The sequence below is a fragment of the Epinephelus lanceolatus genome, chromosome 13 (assembly GCF_041903045.1).
Source record: "Epinephelus lanceolatus isolate andai-2023 chromosome 13, ASM4190304v1, whole genome shotgun sequence".
NCBI lineage: Eukaryota > Metazoa > Chordata > Actinopteri > Perciformes > Serranidae > Epinephelus > Epinephelus lanceolatus.
In genome coordinates, this window is record NC_135746.1 from 31,554,385 (window position 1) to 31,577,333 (window position 22,949).

Consider the following 22,949-nt stretch of genomic DNA (forward strand, 5'->3'; position numbering starts at 1 on the left):
CATTGGCATTGCTTTGCATTTGAAACAACTACACCACCAGGTTTCCAGTGCTGGACTCCGGTATTCTGCGGCTGGCTGAGGGTTAGGCTCATGAGCTGCGGCGGCTGCTTCGTCCAGTAGCCTGAGTTCCGTCCGTATACTCAGGCTCAAATAAATACGGCTCAACAACAAAATGCTGTTCCTCCTCAGTTTGGTCTCTGCAGCTGTTCTGGGCTCCAGTACAACACACACAGAGCTTTGAGTGTAACTAGAGAGTTGTTAGTTCAGCAATGAAGAACAGTCATGAACAGAGATCCACATCTCACCTCTGAGCTTTGGTCTGGCTGTCTTTCATGTTCCCTACACAGAGTGGCTTAGGAGAAATGGACTCCTTCCTACCTGTCCTCACTCAGAGCTGACATCTTTAACAAAAACACATCTTTACATAATAATGGGAGGATGACAAAGTCATAACCAAGAGGGATCATGAAGGATGCAGATCTCAATCCAAACATCAATATGGCCACTTGTAATGAAAGATGAGTTGTCTGTGTGCAGTGACCCATATCACCTCATTAAAAGTATCAGCATGCATGCTTCCTTAAAATCTAACCCATTCTCTCTTTTCAACACACTGCACAATGCCTTTGAGGATTTTGCAGATCATGCAGTTGCAGTTTGGTGACACAAGAGGTCATAATAACACACCTAGATACAGTACGGGATGTCCATCCTGGAGAGCGATCCTTCCCCTGTTGCTCTTCCTGAGGTTTCCTCCATTTCCCCCCTTTAAATAGTTTTTAGGGGGAGTTTTATCCTGATTGGAATCAAGTGTCTAAAGACCGGGTCCATCAAATACTGTACAGATTGTAAAGCCCCTTGAGACAAATTGTGAATTGTGATATTGGGCTATTAAAGTAAAATTGAAAATTTAATCACATTTTGCTTTCAAGGTGTGTTTGTACTTTAATGTACTTCATTGTTTTCATTTTTTATTTCTGTTGTCATTTCATACTTAGAACTACACTGATTAAAAAAATCAAACCTAAAAAGTAACTCATTGTATGTTTAAATGATTCATTATTTTCTCCAATCTATATCAAAGAAGCTGAACAGCACCACAAACTGAAATTACAATGAAGCTAAATCGACATCTCTCCAAAACATTTTTCATTTGTCCATAACATCCTGAAACAAGGTCATGGGGGATGACGCGTAAAGACACGCTCACATTCATACCTACAGGCAATTTAGAGTCACCAGTTCACCAATTAAGCTAACGTGCCTGTCTTTGGACTGAGAGGAAGCCGGAGAACTCTGAAAACACACACTGACACAGGGAGAACATGTAAACTCCACACAGAAGGGCTGTGGCCTTATTGAGGGCTGAGGGAACTGAGCCAAGGCGTCTTTAGAGAAAGCATTTGTTTATATCTACAGTACTCTTTCTCACTTCTCTACAGATAATTTAAAATGAAAGCATTTGTCCTAAAGCAACTCCTTACCAAGGCTCTGATGATTAAACTAACTTGCCAAGTAAGTCCTCAAACCTTGAGCAGTACTCATGGCTATACAGCCAAAACTTGGCTGATGAAATTATGTAAAAGGACTTGTAGCCTACCTCGTTTCAGTGACTGAAGGCAGCCCACGGACTCTGCAGTTTCAAATGCAGTTCTGCAATAGCACCAATGATTTGGGTGCATCATATTCAACAATGTCGCCTGTATAAAATCAAACTTCAGTCTTCTCTTTCGACAGCTTCTTTAAGTGGTCCGTAATATATACACTGTACACAACAAAGACGAATAATTTTTTTGTGTCTGGCAGGTGAAGTCGGCTCCCTGGCACCGCCACAGTGATCACCTGCCTTGATGAAGTGTGTTTTTCCAAAACTCTATTCTAAACTTTGAGGGAATGAAAATAACAAAACTCACCACCAGTCTTATTGACTTTTAAAGGTGAAAATAAAACATCAAGCATGAAACTATACGGTCACTCCAAATGCTCAAATAACAGCAAATTCCAGTCGATTCAAACAAAGTGCTGCTACTTGAAAACAGGAAGCAATTTTGTCCCTCCCTCAAAAAACACGTACCTCATCGCTCAGATTCCTTGCTTTGTCTGACACATCTCAAGAGTCTGCTGGCAGGTTGAGCTACAGAGGTCAAAGGTCAGCAGCCAGGAAACAGTTGTAGCAGGCCTACAAGCTGGCAGCGATTCAGCACCTTGCTCATGGGCACCTCAGCGACATGTAGAGCCCAAGATGCTGCTGCCCCAGACCAGTCAAAACTTTCCATTTCCTTTACTGCTTCAGGGATTCAGACCAGCAACCTTGAAGGCTGCAGGCTGGTGAGAGGAAACAAGCTGATGTGCGAGAGATATATGAGTTCAATTTGTTTATTGATTACAGCGTGTTTGAGATGTGTTCTCCATTAGAAAGTTCAAGATGAAACAAAGAAAAGTTTAAGACAAACGTATAAACAAAATAAAATATACAACGTACTGCTGGTCAGTACATGATTGTGATATATAATACAAAGCCTCTCTGCAGTACAGAGGCACAGCTGCGTACTGCATCTACACATGAGCTGAGTCACTCCTCTGTCATCTCTCATACAAAAATAAAGCTACTAACATCCCAGTCAAAGTGTCGCCACCCTGTCCTTCATTGTTACGTCATTTCCTTCTTGTGAACCAATGTAATAAAACGACAAACAAATGAAACAGATCCATGAGTAGTGTCGTCCATGTTGATCTCTATGATGAAACGTCTTTGTTTTGCTTCTGATCAGTTTGAACCTGATGATATATGTGAATGCTTCAGCTGATTTAAACATGTATCAGCTGGGTATTATTTCAATATTGTACCACATGTGAGCTCAGTCAGCTGAAATCTCTGTAACTGTTGAGGCTTAGCTGTATTCACTACCCGGAGCACATCTACTCAGGCTTCTGTGGTTTTTCCTGGCTGGTGTCTGACAGCTGGCGCCTCCTGGTGGTCAGCTGGTGGCTACGCGCTCTGCACAGCACTCTGTGGACTTGATGACTCTGCAACAACATCAGCAAAAAACAAATGAAATGAAACAATATTAAACACTTAGTGGCTGAGTTTAGCTTATCATAGATGTACTGCTATCGCTGTCGGCCAATGAGAGACAAGAAACTGCAGTGTACACATGCAAAGGGGTGTTTAGGCATGTGTTGTTGTTGTTGTTGTTGTTGTTGTTGTTGTTGTTACCTGTGTGTAGCGTAGCAGTCTTTATCCGGCTTTCCTCCAGCGTTAACAAGCAGCCATTGCCATTCTCTGCAGATGCACCTCCTGCCCCGACCTCACAGGTCACCACCATGATGGGACCCTTACCCCCCTTCAGATGGACCTGGATGCTGTCCTGTGTCAACACACACACACACACACACACACACACACACACACACACACACACACTATCTTCTTGGATATTGAACCAAACACACCGGATCATCCAGAAAACTACTCAGTCATTGTTTTTTTTCACCTCTTTGGGTGCAGGAACCTCCAGCTTGGTTTCTTCCGGAGCTTTGACGACGATCACCGTCTGCTCCTCGAAGGCTCTGACTCTGCTGATATCCTCGCAGGTCACGTAGGCCAACGTGCAGAAAAGGTTAAAGAAAACCTGCTCAACATTTACAACTGTTTCATTCACTCCCTAGATTAAAAAACTTATTGTAGGCCTCCAAGATTAATCTGAAGGTTTACATGAGCTCGATGCCTGTTTTTCCTCCCATGTCTGTCTTGGCAACATGAGACAAATTAAATCTGATTCATAAAACAGTGTCTAATGTTTTTGCACTATGGGGAGAATGCACTAGGAAGTGAGGATTTTTGGTGGATTTCCTTCTTTTTGGTTTGTTTAATAAACCTGCATTAACTGATGTTTTGGCCACATGGGGGCAGTGAAGCAAGCTGGAAACACAACATAACATTTCATCCTATAGAGCTGATACGGCTCAAGTTGTGAGAAGCTCTGGGATTCAGGTCGTTAATTTCCCGTAGCAATAAAGGGCTCATGTCTGATGAATGGATAGAATGAAATCTATTCTAAAAAGACAGGACAGGCTCCTCTGGGTCTGGTGTGAAAGGATATGCTGCATTGTCCACGTCGTCGGTCATGTCAAAGAGCTGCTGGGCACAGCCTTTGATGAGGGTGTCGAGCGTTTCCTCCACCAGCTTCAGGTTCTCCAGCTCTCTCTCGAACCTTTGCCGGTTCTTCCACAGGAAGTTGGAGATCTGACAGCTTCCTCTGGACAGACGACAGTCAGACAGCAGGTTTACCGCAAAGCTTACCAGCAACACACAAGACTTTTTAACAGCGTTAAAGGATATTCTTGACCTTACAGATTAGAGCTCTCAAAATGAACGATTTTTCCGAGAAAATGCAAAATAGAGCCAGACAGATAAAGTGGCATGCCAAATATTATCAGATGATTTCAGCTCATCATACATACTACATATTGGGGCTGCAACTAGTGGATTTTGCTGCTTGTTTTATGTCAAAATTAAATAAAAAGATAAATGGCATAATCTTTTCCTACAGGCGCTCAGTAACATAATGTTTCTTCATGGTTCTCTCGTGCAACTTGATTGGAATCTGAAAGATTCGTTAAACAAAGTAGATTTGGAAATTAAAAGGGATAGTTTGGTTCTTTTGAAATGGGATCTTGGGAGGTACTGCTGTGGAGGGGTCAGCAACAAAATGTATTTTAGCTACCTTAAAAAAATCTAGGTAGTGGTCCAGGATCAGTTATTTTATTTGTGTTATTGTGTGACTTCGGCGATCACCTTATTCATCTTTTTTCACTTTGTCAAGACAAGTCTACAGTCATCAGATTTGTGACTCAAGTCCACATCTCTGGTTAATTGTTTTTAACTTGGGGTAACAGCGACTAGCAAAGTCCATAAAACACCAAGATATAAAGGCAAACATGCACAGTGTATAACAACACAACCTGAAGACATCCACCCTCATCATATCTTTTCATCCTTTTACTTACATCCACTTGATTTTATTGGCAGACTGCTTCTCAACGAGGCTGATGCCTTCCAGGACGTTGGTGATGTCGTAGACTCGCCGCCTGCGGGTCTGCAGGCTCGTGGTCACCTGCCGGAGATCCACCAAGTTGTCCGGAGCGTTCAGTATCAGCTCCAGGAAATGCTGTGTCAGCGCTCCCAAAGACACATCTGAGTACAACACCACATCCATCTTATTAGTATCTTATTATTTGTGTTAGATATTGTCAAATAAATAAAAGATCAGGTTTGGCTAAAGATATGACAGAAGCACACACCTGTTCTGTTGACTCTTTTGGTCTGGATGCTCTCTTTCTTCTGATAAAGGCTGACGCTGGAAAGAAGAGAAAATGTTTCATTCAACTTGAGTTAAAATTTGTCATTTCTGTCAAGCTCATGTAAAATACACTATGTGCCAACATGTGCAGGAACCACTTCAATGTCCCACCATCACATCTGCTCCTACATGGAAATTACAGCAGATTAATATATTTATTTTTAATCTAACCAAAACGAATTTTTATTTTAACTGATAAAAAGTAGGTGCAAATATTAAATTTAACCAGTAGGCTGTAACACATAAGAGGAAAACCAGAAGATGTGTTTTACCCAGGAGTCATGGCCTCTGAAGTGTTCATGGCTTCTGGATCCTCCTGGAATTCAGAAAGTGAAAACAGCAGATTAAATCTACTCTGATTACATCTAACACATTATAAAGTTTGATTATTAACCAATATTTAAGAGATTACATTTTGAACTTAAAAAACAATGTAGCCATTAATTACAGTTATGTTGATATTATGGGAGTTATTACATGTTATGTGCTTAGTACAAACAGTGTAAGAGAGATGTTTTTGACAGAGATGTGTCATATTCACAAGAGCATATGATATGAACAGTTTCCTGACCTGCTGTGGTATATCCACTACAGGAAGTTCTGGCGCTGGAGGCTCCACATTAGCAGGACCATCATCTACACCTTCATCAGCGTTGTCGTCATCATCATCGTCATCACAGCCGCCACCGGTGGCCCACTGATCTTCTTCCTCTGATGACTCAGCTCCCCAGGGGCTTATCAAGGGCCCATCCAGGCATGGGGGCATGATGGGAATGGCGTCACTGTTGACGCCGTTGGTGGAGATGTCCTCTGGCAGGAAGTGGTCTTCACAGATTAAATGCTGCTCTGTCGAGTCCTGCTTGTCTGTCTCCCTCAAGGCCGCCAGCCATACCTGGACAGAGTCAAAAGTGTTACTGTTGGTACGCTGTATATTTTTACACTGGATACATTTCAACAGAGCTTTGCTGACTAGTTGGAATTTCTGATTACACTATAAAACAAAGAGAGGGTTGCACAGGGTCGGTTAAAGGGTAACACTGCCTATATCAAGAATTCCAATAGGTTATTTTCGTGGCTGGAGAAAGTTCAGTCAGTATTTGTGAACATGAGCTGCTCTTTCTCTCAAAGCCAGAAACCAGAGAAGTTAGTTTCAAACTTGCCTGATTTTGTGAACCCACTGATTGTTTTTCTCTTTTACAACCAAATGGACTTTATTCTATTGTAGCGTCAGAAAATATACCCATATACACAGAACAGTCCCCTGGGTGCTCTCAGTGTCATCTCTAACATCTTTACCAATTCACTGTCTATGGAGCGACTCTAGACTTTATACCCCATGATATCACCATTTGCATTTTAGCACCCTAGTTTCTGGATTTGGGAGACAGTTGTTCGTGTTTACTAATATTTTGGACAGTTTGCACAGTTCGTCTTCAGCTCAGAAATGTTAAAATTTTAGCACACTGTTAATATAAAATTGCATTTTTTAATTATGAATCTATTTTGGCTGTGATACTAGGACTTTAGGCATGTTTTGGTGAAAACTATGCCCTGTCATTGAACTGTAAGTGCAGCACACTCCTCCATCACATGCACAGATCGTTTGCCAGCCTCCCATTAATTAGGACTTCAGCTTGGCTTGTGAAGATGAGGCAACAGCCTGAAATGAAAGACGTCCATAAAGAAAATATGAAGGCCTGGCAGGGAAACTATTGTTTGGAGAAAAGTTTCATAGGGGAGGTTTTCTTTCTGTTGTTCAATGAGAATAAAATACAATATTACCTGAATCAACTCATGTAATTACATTGTTCTTGTTGCCTTTTTCATTGTTATTACAAGGGTTTAAAGGCTCAGGGGCTGAAGAAATAACCCCTAACAGTTAATTTTAGTCCCTTAGCTCCCTGTTTAATCCCATAAATTAACATAAATCCCAAAATTTAAGTTTCCACCTAGAATATTCATTCATTGTTGGATTTTGCAGCCCTAGTTTTTAACAGTGTGAAGTGTTGTTCGCCAAAACACACCATACGTAACTTTACCGTTACATATGTAATAGTATGTTAGGTCTGGTTAAATTCACGTGTCCATACCTTGACTCGTGCGGGGTCTTTGGGGAAGTTGAAGAACCTCTTCGGTGCCCGGTTGTAGATCCCCCGGTTAACGTTCGCCTCGCGGTTCGGACACCCGGAGACAACACACTTCCCCATGGTAACCGTCACTCCTCCACCGGAACCGAGTCAACCCGGGCTAACGCTACATCCGAATCCCGTTAACAATAGCCGTTAACAACTGCTTCTACACGACTAACGTTGTCTCGGTTTGTTTATGTCGTGTTTAGCTGCTTCTTTTCAGACCGGAAAGGGTGTGTTTTTGAACCGGAAATACAACAATGGAGGGAAATATAGAGGAGCGCGCCAATTTGGCGCCATCTACTGTCTGAGCGCCGCTACTACACATTTACACAATAATAAATATATATTTTATGTATCATTATCTACTGATTTATCTCTACTATTATAAAGGTACAACACTGACAGTCTAAAAATCATGTTTTTTTATTTGAAACGCATGGCCTTTCTATTTTATCATGAGAATATCAAAATGACTGAAGTATAATTTGATATGTCTTTTATTTTATGCTATACTTACGTTTGATATTCGGTTACACTGCAATACTATATCATATTAAAATAATCCATAATATTTTGTTATAATTACTACTATTAGCTACATCCTCTATAGGCCTACTAGGCCTATATCTTAAATCCACTATACTGTAGGCTGCTATATCATATTACACTCTGTCTTACCACATCATATAGCCTGCTATATTATATTTCTATTTTGCTTCATTGATATATACAACATAAAGTATCATAACTTAATCACAGCATATATTACTCTGGTGTACACTTATTTGTGTAGCAGTCACTGCTATGAATCAAAGGCTACTGACAAAACATTTATCAGTACTGAGGTATGCTGTCAGAAATATGGTAATATTTGTCAATAGCCAGTAGCGTAATAAGTAGGCCTTATCAAAATAGTTTATATTATATTGGATTACAGCAATTAATGCATTTATTTGTTCATCACTTTAATGTGGCAGCTGGTAAATTGAAAGTCCTTTTTATATTCTTTAACAATACGTATTATTAATTCATTAGTTGATTCTGTATTGTTGTATTGATATGCTGCTGGAGGTTGATATTAATGAATTGAAACTGACAACTGCCTTGAAGGAAGAAAAATACACTTGACAGTAATGTTATAAAGCTAAAACATGAAAAAACACTGGTGTATTATACTTAATGTCTGTTACTAACTTTCCTAATCATCAGCTTGTGATTCAAAACAAGAACAGGTGGTGATCAGTGTTGCAACACAAGATTTATTCAGAGCAAGAGATGCCAACACCAGCATGATAAAAATTGTACAAACTTCACAAGTCAAATTAAAATATCACGTAGCGTATCTCGTGACCTTAAACATACAGCAAAAATATCAACAAAACCCATGCCATGTGGTAAGAAAACTGTTGTTGAAAGTTTGCGAGTAACACAGAAAAAGGGGTAAGAGGAGAGAAAATGAATGTTGTATAAAAACCCCTTATCGATGCACTGCTGAAAAGAAACTGTAACATTTTCATAAACTGATGATTTCACAAATATTCATATGGATTTCTTTTGCATTCTAGCATGTCACATGTTAGTGTTGAGATTCTCTATGTAAATAGTTACAGTTTAGCTTTTACATCTGATATTACAATATCTAGTCTATTGACTGTCTTTAAGTGGCAGAATTGTGCTTTAACTCCCATTTCCTTTGTTATCAATAAGAATAACTGACTAAATAAAAAATACAAGCTGTCAGTCTATCTAATGCAGTAGTTTACTGGCAGGAAGCTGCAGACACGAAGCTTTGGACAGAGATGTAAAGTCAGGGAATGAGGCTCTGCAGTAAAAGTCCAAAGAAGGAGCATCTTTAAAGGAAAACTCCCCCTGTTTGGTGGATATTTTTCTCCCTGTGGGGAAACTAGACTGATAGCAGAGAATGTTTCAGTCATCTAAAAATATGAAAATGGTGTTTTAGGGGTCAGTCCCTCGGAGTCACAAATCAAATTATGATGTTTATTTCTTGATTTTCCTCTTAAATGTCTACATTAGAAAATATTTCCCCCGCATTAGAGTCACATGATGCTTACACAGTGAAAATATGTTATTCAAACCCAAGTTGGCATGTTTTCATTCCATCTTAGCAAAAAATATTTTATATTGTTTTAACCACATTCATATATTTGGAAAGTTTGGGGTGGCTACTTCAATTTAAAGGGTCATAAATTAATCATATGTATTATTTAAATGAAAGCAACAAAGTTTGATGCCTTTCTCTGTTGAAAGGCATTCTGGGTAATGTAGGAAAACACAAACTGAACAGGAAATAGGAGAGACAGGTTAAAGTGTTACACCGAACCAGACTGAAGATTTGTAGTGCTTGAGAAATCAAGCTTTTTTCAACTGTCAGTTTGGAGTGGCGCATAGATCTAAATACTCTGGCACATGTACAGGGCTCAACAATAAGGACTGCCTAATGGACCGAGGCAAGTAAAATGCCACAATGGGCTAGTAAATCGAGCAACTCATGCAACTCAGGCAAGTATTAAACACATTGTTTTTCCTAAGCTGATGACAGAAGTAGCTAAGGAGTGAGCCATCTTCTTCGCCCCTCATCTCATGTTGCACATGCGCACTACCGATTGTACACTCGCAAAAAAAATGGAGGAGGGTAAAGACAAAGCTTGTGAGCTGAAGCGTAAGCAAGCATTTCAATTGTCAAGGGAACAGGAGTTTAGTTGAGTGGCATTGGAGGTTGTGGGAGAAACTCTGTATGTTATGCGCAGTTTTCCAAGTCTGAGATCAAGGCTGACAAAACTGGGCCATTTTTATGACAATTAACTTTGTTTTTATTCCATAACCACTTATAAATAAAACAATTTGTATAGGGGCAGGTAAAAATTGACTTCAGGCAAGTAGATTTCTGACCAACTTACACAACCAGGTAAGTCATTAACATTAAACCCTGCTGTAGGAAAATTTTAAGCTCTGTGGATGTGGTGTCCTGAAATACACCTTGGAAGTTGCATTTAACTTCTCCCCTTCAACTTTTATGTACACATGCTTGTGCCTTTGACTACAATATTTTCCAAAATAGTTATCTTTTGCTCTGATAATTCAACAAGGTGTTTCATGTCCAGCCAAGTTGCCAATGGGCGGACACTCCTATAACAGGAACAATTTACTTTCACAAAAGCTTGACGCCAGAAAAACTCCTCACATTTCTTGACTCTATTGACAGGCTGTACAAAGAGAGACAGGTCTTGTGATAACAAATGCAACAATGCATTTATGTTTTCAAATTTTAATTTGCAACATTATACTTTAGGAGGTTAAAAATAGAGTATTTCTGATGCCTAAGAAAAACCTTCACAAGGTAACATATCAGACAGAAGCTTATCAGTCTGGTTCAGCACTCTGTTTTTGGCTTTCTTTTAAAATGGATTTGATGTTAAAAAAATATACAAAGGTTAAAAATCTAAGGGGACCAGAGGGGGAGTTTTCCTTTAGGTAACAAATCAAATCAGTGAAATTTGTTCCAGGTTGCTTTCAAACAGAAACCACCAGCACAAAGTCTTGTCGAAGTCACAGTTTCCACAAACTCGCTGTACAGTTTTTGCTTCATTTACCACGTGATAATACTTTGACATACTCCAATAAAGTGCATGCATGATCGACGGTGTTCAGAAAACATTTTCCATCAGTACTGTGATTGCAGACTGAATGTCATCGTAAGGCCGATTTAGATCAAATACTCAGTCGGTAAATTCAGTGCGCAGACGTCGCGTCACAACTGCTGGCTCTAGTTTTTATTCTTCTTTTCAATAACAATCAAAGATAATAAAAAAAGTGCTGCTTGGTCATCATGTTGTCTGGCATCATGTCCCATTGTGTCTCACACAATAAGATACATGATTGGAAAGACGTTTTCTACAGAACGAGTGCAATATACAATGACGGATGGGGACGTTTGACCCTGTAAGTCCAGTGGAGCCGTCAGCCTTTAGAAAGAAAAATCATATCTACAAATCCCTTCGCCTGCCGAGTGCCTCTTAATTGACAATAAAAACATCAAAACATGGAAACAAAGGTGTCCCTGTGCAAAGTCGAACATGACAGAACCAAAGTCCTTTCACCCGCGTCAGATTCCTAAAACATGATTGTAGTAAAAGGTTTATACAAAACGCAATACATTTATAGTTAGTAAAAAGATCTATCAGCTCTTTGCTAGTTTTATTCATAAGAAATTGCATATACCCAAACATTTTTTCATATAGATTGCATCCCATATCTAAACAAATGATTTAATATTATCACACCAATATTGCTGACAAGTTGTCCTATTAGCTAGTCAAGGTTGATGATTAAAAGAAATTCATAATGGCAGATTGTCTCCTACATTTTCTGTAGCCATTGGTCTTTCTGCTTCGTTCTCCACACGAACAAAGAAAAGCAACACAACAGTGACAGTTTGAAATGAAACAACTCCGAAGGGGATGATGGGATTTGCACCAGTAAGTTTCCGTGTCATGATGTTTGAAATCTTCGTGCTTATAGCATTGGTTCTTCTCGTAATTTTAGCTAAAGATTTACATTAATATCAGAGTCCACTTTCCAAAGATTACAAAAATGAATGAATTACATCCATTAAACAACCTCAAGCTTGGAAAAGCCTTTCAAAAATGATTGCTCTTCGAGTTCTCCGCTCTGCTCCCCGTTAAACCCGTGACGCCCTGTTTTTTTGATGTATCGCGTTAAAATAAGAAATGATTCAAGCTTACAATAAATAAATACATACATATACACTAGAATGTGCATACATTAGCAGCTATAAACAGTACGTCACATTATATTAGGTCATATGAAAATGTACAAAACGTGAATGTTTGTTTAAAACATCGGTAATTGTTTTTCAAAGCAAGGCAACGACAATCAAAATAATAATTAAAAAAAGAGATAACCATGGAGTTGAGAGCATAACAGCAGAAGAAATAAAAGAACTATGGTAGATTACAGCAGCAAAAAACAACCCATTCCCCTCTTTTTGATTTTTTTGTTGTTGTTGTTGTTGTTGTTGTTTTTGCTTTGCATTTGTTATTTTGGCCTCAGTCAGGGCTAGACTTGGATACCCTGAACGGCCTGTTTGATGTTTTCCAGCAGCGCCTTGTTCTCTGGGCTCTGGTACTGGTCCTGGTGAGTGTACATGTCTGTCAATGTACTCACATAAGTGTCAAAGTTCTGTTCATTCATTGGCTCCTGTGAGGTGGAAAGAAACCCACGAAGAAACAAACAATCAGAGGGGTTAGAGTTGGTGTTTTTAGACAATCAATATATGTTCTGTTAAACACTGTGGGGAAAGGTTTGGAAGACAAGCGGGCAGCAAGGGAGGAAGGGGACACCATCAAGGAAGCATGGCTTGCTTACACAAACTTACTGAAATAGTCCTTTTATATTACATTTTAATATTATGCATAATATCTATACTTCAGCCTGTGAAGGTCTACGCAATGCAACTCCAAACCATGCAAAAATCAGGAGAGGAATGGTTAGCTGGTGGATAGATGGAAGATTAATGTTTAGCATATGGAGACAAAATCAGGATGTTAAAAACTAATGGGAGGTTAATGGGCAGAGGTGAAAGAGACACAACTCGTAGTTCAACTTAGCTTAGCTGACTGGGAGTTTTGGTCGCTGTGATATTTCTCAGAGACAGAGCAGCTTTGGCTTCACAATCTTATAGGTTGAGTTTGACCCCAGTGGGCAGTGGTTTCAAGTTTGTTCAAGTTCGACTGGAAATGTCATGAATTTCTCTTTGTTTGGATGAACGCAGTTAGTTTTGGCGTCCTGCAAGGCTCGATTTTGGAACCAGTTGTTTTTAGCCTGCATGTGGTGTGACAGCCCAGTATCTCTTGAAAATATGTCACTAGTATGCATTTCCCTATCTCTTGTCTAATGCCAGCATGAGAAACAACGTGCCCTATATGCAGCAAGGTGGAAAATAAGCAATGGTTTTTCATACCTAGATGACAAAATAGGTCAATTTCCACTGACTTCCACAGACACTTTTATAACCAGCCCCAGAACTATTGGTTGCAGTTTTAAACACATACTCAGTGTCTTGACACAGTTGCAGTTCTGCTTTTAAACTAGCCAACATTGACTTCAGGACGTAAAACACCAGTCTCCTGAGTGAAACTCCTGTAGTAAGCCCCTTTTACACTGCCAGATCTTCGGTGAATGTTGGGCCGTTTTGCAGGCAAGCTGTGAGCATTTAGACACAGAGCCGGATTGGAAACTTGATCCGAGGTGCCCAGTTTTCCGCCACGTAGGGGTAAACATATTGACAGAACCTTTTGGTTTAAAAAGAACGAGGCGCCCTTCCACCACAGGAATAGCTGTTGATGACTTGTGGAAGGAGCTGTTGATGATGCCACACGTACGACCTGCTGGCGGTGGACTAACAGGAAACAGCTGATAGCAGGAATGAGCAGCTAGTAGCAAGAGGGAAACGCAAACCTGAAAGACACTGTAAAGATGCGCAACTGGGGAGACAAGGAATTGCTCGCCCTCCTTGCCCTCACAAACGAAAAGGCCATTAACCGTCAAATGACGGGAATGGTAAAGGACGGGCCAACTTTTGAGAGAATCGCCGATTCACTCACCAGCCGCGGTTTCCCTCTGAGTACGTCACTGTTTACGTCACACGCTGAGCTACACGTTTTGTTACTTGCTCACGCCCCCCATTGCCCCGAAAAAGGCGCATTCTGTAGGAACAAAAGTAGGTAGGCGGCATTTTGCCGCACTCCCCGATTTTGTTTTTATACTGCCAATGCTGAATGAAAACTGATTGGACTTTACTCCAAATTTGCACAATTCCTATTTAAAAGGGGCTTTTGTTTGACTCATCCACTACACCTCCCACTCACCCTTTAGGGGCTTCTTCTGTAGTTGTACAAGATTACAAGCACTTTGTTGTTTTTTATGTACATCATGCTACTCCCCCTTCTGCTCCTGTAATAACTACTACAGTCACTGGAGGGCGCTGTCTTGCAATAAACTTAAGTATGGTTCATACAAAGCTGCTTGCACAGTCGATCTATGTAGTTGTTTTTTCGGTGGGAGTGGGCTGAAAGTAAGTATTGATGGATGTGTAGCACAGTGTATTTTTGTTATTACTTTTTATGTCATAAATCTGTATTTACATATTCCTGTATGTCGCCATTTACCAAACTTGGACCCAATTGCACTCTGGTTCAACTCAACCAATCATATTATTTCTGATTCCAAAGGAGCTCTGCCTCTAAGTTTGTGGATCTAAAACTACTGGTGGCATAGCTGCGACTTGAGCTATACTTTCATATTTCATATCGATTGCCAAACAAAGTCTTCATGTTAAATTAGCAATTGTTTTCTAATTAATTCTGATCTTAACATTTAAATGCTGGTAGAAATAGTAAATATCAGTTCCTGACCATATCAGATGTTTTTTGTCTGGAATTGTCCACCCATTGGTTAATTACTGATATCGTCAATATTAAAATGACTGAGTTACACTCTTGTAAACTGTGTGGTAGAAATGGAAAGTTATGATGTGCGTACGCTACAATGAGCTAAGGGAGCTATAGGAAGGGGAGAATGACAGTGCAGAAGAGAAGGATAATTGGATAAAGGATAAATGGATCTCTTACTCTGGGAGGCATCTGTAAACAGCAGTTATGCTTTACTGGGGCCTCTTTCTGTGGCAGCGGTCTCTACAGGAGAGGGTGTACAGAGAAGTCTATTAGCCCGCTAGACATACGGAGGTGTCACAAGGCTTCATAAGCTACACCGAGATAAATAAAAAAACACACAGCGTCCGCCTTAGCAAGTTATTTCCCCTCAGGATCTGTTCACACTGCAGCTGAAAGTTTCCCCAATTCCATGTCTTTACAATAAAAGACAAAACAAAAAATCTCTTCATAGGCTCAAATCAAAATGTCTGTTACTATTACAAGTGTATCTCTAATCATCGACTTGAACAATAATCTTAATGGTGTAAAGAATAACAGACATAATGCTGCCTCAAAGTTATTTTGAGCTGTAAGTGAAGGGCACTGAATCAAAAATGGATATGACCTGTTTTTGTCATATTTTACTGTGCATGTTGGTGATTTCCTATCATCAATGGGTATCTTATATCCTTGAGAATTTATGGACAGTCGCACAAAAGTCCTGCAGTGTGAATGGAGCCGTTGATTCAGTTTGTTTTTTTTCCTGGAAACAACAGAAGGGAAAATTCTACCAAATTTTCACTCTGTCCGACGCAAATCAACTAATCTACAGAAAGATTGCATGGTAATCTGAAAACAAGCTATTTTAAAGAATCTAAACGAGTAAAAGTGAGCAGGATTTCGATTTTGAGAGCATTAAAGATCAAATTCCTTGTTAAGATAGACATGTTTCTTGCAGCGTGATAGGAAGCAATCCCACACATGTATGAAAGGACAAGAAGCCAAGAGTCCAGTTATCGAGCAACTCGGGTTCATACAGCTTAAAGAGAGATTATCCAATTAGCCCCAGTCTTCTTTCTACACTGAGACAACATGACATCAAAACAGCCATGAGAACTTCACTCAAACTAAAACAAAAGACAGGGCCGTTTCTTTATGTGAAATTCTGTGAGGTATTGTAAAGCACAGAAGAAGCACAGCATGGACTGCTGGGGAAAAAAAGAAGAAGGTGGCGAACAGAAAGAAGCAGATGAGAAAAAACTTGAGTGTGACAACTTTAACACCTCCCTGGATTAAAACTGTGAGCAGTTCAAATCTTTTACTGTCCCACAAAGAAATTTCAATGTTTAGAATAAGGAAGGAAACAAATTTTGCACATTAAATATGAAACAGAGAAACATCTCCAAACTCCCTGAGATAAATTGATAGGTCACTGAAAATAAAGGATCTTTTATTTCAAGTTAAGAATTCTGCAAAAGATCTCAACTTTAATAAATCGTCTGTCTGTTATTTAGTCAGAAAATTGTATTGTCCTCAATGCAAGACCTAAAAAATCTGTCAACATAACATAATACAGACAAGATCTACCTGCTGGAGTAATTCGTGCAAATGTAAGATCACTCAACTGAAATTAATCTAAGACAAAGCTCATGAGTCTATATACCACAACATATTACTCTTTAAGCTTGTAACTTTCTTCTATTTGAAGCCTAACACTATATAAAAAAAATGTAGTCTTAACAAACCATTTGCCCAGCGATACTGTCAACTTATTTCTTACCATGTGTGGAAGCTGGATGTTAGCTAAACTGTTGATGAGCGACTGGCTGAGGTTGGCCAGCTCATGCAGCAGCGAGTCATTCTGCTGCTCGATCACCTTGTTCTCCTCCTCGATGGACTTCAGGTTGGTCTCCATAGTAGTGATCTACCAGACGAGGAAATCAGTTATCAGCAGCAGTTACTTTCTTAGAGGGCATTTAATGGAGAGAGACAGAGGGAATGAGCAAGAGACCAATTAAATTTCATCGTACCCACCACTCTTCTGCTCTTCCTATCTATAATGAAAATACTGTTTTTATTTACTCAATATAATATATATATATATATATATATATATAATATAATTTGCTTGATTCTGCTTTGCCATTTTTTAAAATCACTTCCTTCAGCTTTAACCTATACCCAGAAAGGACGTGATTTCCCTTAAATGCTCCTGAAAGGCTTTTAATGTGAAACATTTGCACAGGAAGTGTTTCATTTAAAGCAACTTAAAACCAAGCAATAAAACAGCAAAGCTGACATAATGTAGAAAATGTAAACAGTATCTATGTGAGGAACTCTACTTTATACTAAATCTATCAAAACAGATAAACATAGAAAAGATAATTGGAAACTGGGATCAGATAAACAAGATAGATGTCTCACTGAAATATATTATGCTTTATAACAAAGGGGAAATCAGGAGTAAAGGAATGTCTCTACCTTACACGTGTTTTAAATAAAGGCCTAGATGTCTCTGTAGTTGGGGTAAATAAAGGCCTGGATGCTATTTGACAATTTACAGCAAGTTGATTCTCTAAGGCTCTCTAAGATCTTCCATATAAAAGGCCACATCATCTGTAAAATGTTGGCGGTGAAAAGTTAATTCAGCAGAGGGTCTCCCTGTCACTCTCTTCTTGTGCTGTAGTGAATTCAGTTCACATATATTCTACTCATATTAATGTTTGTTTATATTTTATATAAACCCCCTGGTGCTGGGTATAATTACTTGGTTAATTAATGTTTGGCCTGTCAAAGAATTCACCAGACTCTGGTTTATTTTAATCTCTTTTAATCTTTTAAATCTTTTAATCTCTACCCATGTACCTAATGTATTAATGCTACAGTAAACACACACACGCCAAGGCCATCTTACTTGTGTCCTCAGTTTTATCATGTCGGACTCCACTTGATTGTTGGACTCATTTAGATCTTTGATTTCTTCATCCAGCTGTTTGATTTCTTCATCATTTTCGATCCCTAACACCAAAGAGATAATTTAATTAGATTCAAATATGTTTTTTTTCCTTCTGTCTCAGGTCAGGGTATGGCTCTGACCTTTGCTTGCTCTTTGCTTGATTGTCAGCATCTCCACGCCGCTCATTCTGGCCTTCTTCATGGCCGAGGTGGCACGGGGACAGCCAGAGAGACTGGAATACAACACAAACACATTGATGAAAGCTTGACTTTGATGGATTATTAATCAGACTGTAAGCAAGGAAATCAATCTACATTTTGGCAAAATGGTCATCAAGATTAACATCGCAGAGTTAAGAAAAGCATTCAGTAAAAACAGTTATAATAACAAATACAAATTTCTGTAATTTAGTTGAAACAGAATGACACAGAGCCACGCCCACCTTCGGTGGGTCAGGAAGCTCCCACTGACGTGTCCAGAGCCATCGCAGCCTGGGGTCGGGCAGCTCATGCCATCCGTCTTGCCAGATTTCCAGACAAACTGCGAGCCGTTGACGTAGCTGTCCTTCTGCCTCTTTGCCGCCAAGGGGCAGCCTGATGCACTGCGGTGGGAGGCGTACTTCCCCGTCACATGACCCTGTCCATCACAGCCCGGCACTGGACACCTGAAAGGAAGAACAAACACAGAGGTGTCACAGAGCTTGAAATAGGAAATCCATCACAGTCAACATTTAGTTGCCTTTGTTTGGTTTTTCTAACTAGCACAAAGAGCTTTCAAAACTCTTCCTGGTTGGTGCATTCAAAGGACAAGATTCATCAGCTCCTTTAACGCAAGAAACACTCAAAGTCATGTTAACCTTATCACAGCAATACTGAGTGTGAACTGCAGCTAACTCTCATTGTATACAAAAAAGAAACTGGGAATGATACAACACACATGCAGAAGAAAATCAATCAAACTGCCAATTTGTAATGCCATTGCAAATTAGACTTCATGAGGAGAAATCAAAATGTTTTCCTGCTTGCAACTGCATTATCAAGCAACAACTTAAATAAAAACCAGAATTACCACCTCGCAGTTGTATACCACCTAGAACCAGTCAAGTTGGAGTTACAGTTTTCACCCATGTCTGTCCAGACTCATATGCAGCCATGACAGTTGACAATGCTTCAACTATGGATGCTCTTGCAAATAAGCTATAAATTCTAAAAGGTGAATGCTGCACACACATTTCCCCCTAGGCAGCATGGAAGATATATACAATCAGCACAGTTTCAGGGTGGGCACCCAGTTTAGTGTCATCAATTCAGTATCCAACCAAATGTTTCTCCTTCTGTTCCTATGATGTTAAGTAATAGCCAGAAAAGTGTTTTTGCAGAACATTATCACAATGTCACAATGAAGCTGACCTTTGACATTTTAGATACAAAACATCATCACTTCATCATTTTATCCTTGAAATGTTGCTATAATTAGGGTATAAATTGTTACTTCAAAAAACATGTTTGGGATGTCACAGTGACCTTTGAGCTCGGAAAACCAAATTCTAATCGGTCTTCGTTGAGTCCTAGTGGATGTTTGTGCCAAATTTGAGGAAATTCCCTCAAGGCCTTCTTGAGATATCACTTTTACAAGAATGAGACGAATGCATGGCGACAGTTACCTTTACCTTTGACCATCAAAATCAATTCAGTTCATTGTAGTCCAAGTAGACGTTTGTGCCAAATTTGAAGAATTGTGTCTTAAGGCGCTCTTGACTGACAGACATAGGCAGAGGCATGAAAACTGTTGACGAAATGTTAGCTACAATGTTGTCTGTCTTGAGTAAAAAGTCACTGCAAGCTGATTTACACAGGAATTAATTCACTTTAAATCTCAAGAAACCTTAATACTGACAGATGTTTTGGAAAATGTTTGACAAAAACTTGACCTACGTATATGCAAGGTCTAGTTGTTGAGATGAAACAAAGAAAGAAAATGGTGCAGTTTGTTTTTTAAAAGTATCTGTTCAGGACTCATTTGATAGAAAGAGGGAGGATGCACAGAGTCACCTCCAACCCTCTCCTCCACCCACCTCCTCCTCTCATCGGCCTCAAGGCCACAGCAGTGCAACGACGAGCAGAACAAACACAGCTCGCTCTGCAGATGACACCTCCTCAGCTTCCAGACACTCTGCTCTGCCTCCTGCATCCCAAAACGCCCTTCGCAGTGACATTTGTGCTGATTAGAATGAGCCAAGCGTCAGCGGGGCCGCTCCCCAGCCGAGCTCAGGTTAAGCTTAATTATGATTCCACTGTTAACGATGATGGCGGATGGAACAGAGGTGGCAGCAACAGCTGGCTGCAGACTGACACCAGCTGAACTTATTATTCACAAGGTCGTATTGGCTTAACATTATGGCTCTGCTTTAAGGAAAATGTCAAACGCTCACTAGTGCTAACCTTTAGTGGACTCGGCCTGCTGGGAGCGGGAGGTGAAGTGGAGGACTGACCACAGCTCCTCTCTAAAATATTCTTTCCTAAAGTTAGAAAGGTCAGCGCACACAGGCAGCATTTTAAGAGAGTAGACGGATGAATCTGTCAGCATTACATCAGTGTGGCTGATTTAAATTTTATTTACACACCAGAAAATATTTATCTTGTATTTATAGAAATGATAAAAACTGTATCAATGCACAAAGTTTGGTAGGTTTCAAGGGGCAGATTTTTTTTTTTTTTTTTCAAATTTGATTTTAAATTCTTTTTTTTAATTTTAATTTTAGTTAGTGCTGGATTAATCTATTAGTCAACAGATTATTTATTGTCAACAAATTTTCTGACATTCTGATGTGATGAAAAGTATATGGCTTCCATGATGTAGATGTGAGGAGGTAATCTGAGAGCATAATTTAGCAATTGAGGGAATGACATGAGCATATTGACTGCAAAAATGACTAATCTGAGGTTTCTCACAATTCTCTGCTGACACACTTCCCAGGCTTTATATCAAAGCTACAAAGAAACCTTACTTGATTGGCTCTTGGTCGTCCTTGTCTTCTTTGCTGTGCAGGATTTTGATGCCGCTCTTCTTGGCTCGTGGACAACCTGACAGACTGCAGGACAGGAAGACATTTTTAATTTTGAAACACACGTATAGTGGAACTCCTTGAGTAGCTGCGGGCAGCTGTAGTGTGATGGTAACCTGTACCTCCTGTGGGAGGCGTAGTTTCCTGTGATGTGTCCGGATCCATCGCAGCCGGGGGTCGGACACCTGAGGTATAAGCACATGGGTGAAACAGCGTCTTGGTCTTGCACCATGAGCTCAACCCACATTTGGACTTCATCTTAACCTCCAAACTGCTCATTCCTGGTCTTGTTTAGTGGTCATGACTGCAGCCCTGTCCTGAATATGCTCAGATGTAAAGTGACTTTGTAGATTCACCTGAGTTCTTGGGAGTTGGTCGTCATCATTCCGCGGATGTTCTTGTCGGCCAGCTGGCAGCTTGACAACCTGCAGGAGGGAAAGAGACACAAACTGAGCACAAACTTAACTTGACTCTGATTGGGTTATTTATTTTTTAAAGGCACTAGTAATAAGTTTATGTTCGTCACACTAATGTAATGACTTGACTTATTTACTTCAAGTCAGAGTTTTTGTTTTTCATCATTAAGATAAGCAGCTTTATATTAAAAAATAAGAAACACATACAATTATTGTATACCTCTGGCTACTGTATCATGTTTCTAAATGTATGTTTATATGTATTCATTTATGTACTGCATGTTGTCAAAGCCAGTTTCACATGAAGGGACTGCAAAGTGAAGTCTGGTTGGCTTTGAGTACCTTGAGTACCTTTACACATCTCATGACAGCGCTGTGTTAATGAGAACACAGGTAATAGTGAGTCTTACGTGATGAGCTCCTTCTTGCTCTCCTTGCAGGGCGGGTACTTGTGGTGTTTGGGGCTGGGCATAGTGACCTCAGCGGGGTAGCGCTGCTCGTCCAGCAGCTCCTGGAAGGGATCCAGCTCGTCGCTCTGGTGTAGAGATGAGAAATAAGCAGACTACGACACGTCACTATGACATCTGTGTTAACACATTAACAAAGCAGGCTGCAGTTCTACAACATTATGTTTCCATTTGAGGCACAGATAGCTCGTACAAAGAACATCCATATCAAGTTATTTAATGTAGTGTTTTTCTAATCTTACTTTCTTGAACACTTGTTTTTAGAAGGAGAGGCACAACTCACTGGTAGATTTTTCATTTGCAAGACTTAATGACATTTTATTGTAAGACACATTTTTTTTTACAGTTTAGTGTAATTTTATCCTCTGTGGGACAGCTTATAATTAATTTCCCCTTAACTCCTAACAGGACATATGAGCGATCACAGCCATTCTGTCGCATGGCTGAACATGCAGTTTTGTGATAATTTAAGCCCTTTTAAGCCATTAAAAACTTTCAAAAGTCACTGGAACACAAGAAACTTCCTTCAGTTCACTACTGAACTTTAGGAAAATGACCAGCACTGTTTTGGTGTTTGCTTTTCTGATGATCAACATGATTAAAATGTTCCATGATTACATTTTGAAACTGTGATGATGAGAACTCTGCAGCTACTCTCAGCTTTTTTTAATTAATTTATTTATTTTTTTGTAGTTGTTTTTACAGTAGTGATGCATGTTTGTGGCAAGGCATTTATATTCCCATAGTATTGACAATGAAGAATAAATAAACATAATAATGTCAATATTAACTTCAAGCCTCATCTTTGTTTAATGACACAGAATCTGTTTGTTTTGATAACAAAATAATAAAGCTATGATCTGAATTAGAGCTGAAACATTTAGTCAAACGACAGAATAATCAAATTTTTAAGCCATTTTTCAAGCAAAAATGTGAAATATTTCCAGCTTCACTGTTGAGAGGATTCACGGCTTTTCTTCTTATGTGATAATAAAGTCAATATCTTTAGATTTCTAACTACATTGGGTCTGGGAAATTATATTTTATAGAACAAAAGAAAATAATAGTTGCAGCTGTGA

The 22,949-nt window shown here is 39.6% G+C and overlaps 2 protein-coding genes across 12 annotated transcripts in view; both read right to left on the reverse strand.

Annotated features, from left to right (window-relative positions):
• Positions 1–2,362: 2,362 nt before the first annotated feature.
• Positions 2,363–7,740, reverse strand: e2f6 (E2F transcription factor 6). Its single transcript, XM_033648096.2, has 9 exons — positions 7,454–7,740; positions 5,935–6,255; positions 5,636–5,679; positions 5,305–5,360; positions 5,011–5,197; positions 4,104–4,259; positions 3,495–3,609; positions 3,218–3,368; positions 2,363–3,027 (listed from the first exon to the last, which is right to left on the reverse strand). The coding sequence occupies exons 1-9, from the start codon at positions 7,568–7,570 to the stop codon at positions 2,990–2,992; spliced, it is 1,185 nt and encodes a 394-aa protein (XP_033503987.1). The 5' UTR covers positions 7,571–7,740; the 3' UTR covers positions 2,363–2,989.
• Positions 7,741–12,518: 4,778 nt separating this feature from the next.
• The window catches only part of myt1la (myelin transcription factor 1-like, a), a 73,296-nt gene continuing 62,865 nt past the window's right edge, over positions 12,519–22,949 (reverse strand). For 6 of the 11 annotated variants that reach the window (XM_033648575.2, XM_078174034.1, XM_033648574.2 and 3 more), the window contains 10 exons: positions 21,814–21,965; positions 21,344–21,412; positions 21,110–21,172; positions 20,931–21,014; positions 18,366–18,587; positions 18,064–18,155; positions 17,882–17,985; positions 16,748–16,891; positions 15,166–15,228; positions 12,519–12,733 (listed from right to left, as the gene is read on the reverse strand). In XM_033648575.2, coding sequence (XP_033504466.2) covers positions 12,593–12,733; positions 15,166–15,228; positions 16,748–16,891; positions 17,882–17,985; positions 18,064–18,155; positions 18,366–18,587; positions 20,931–21,014; positions 21,110–21,172; positions 21,344–21,412; positions 21,814–21,965 — 1,134 coding nt within the window. In that variant the 3' untranslated portion in view covers positions 12,519–12,592. The remainder of the gene's footprint in view (positions 12,734–15,165; positions 15,229–16,747; positions 16,892–17,881; positions 17,986–18,063; positions 18,156–18,365; positions 18,588–20,930; positions 21,015–21,109; positions 21,173–21,343; positions 21,413–21,813; positions 21,966–22,949) is intronic. The other 5 variants (XM_078174036.1, XM_033648579.2, XM_078174035.1 and 2 more) reach the window with 2 other exon arrangements.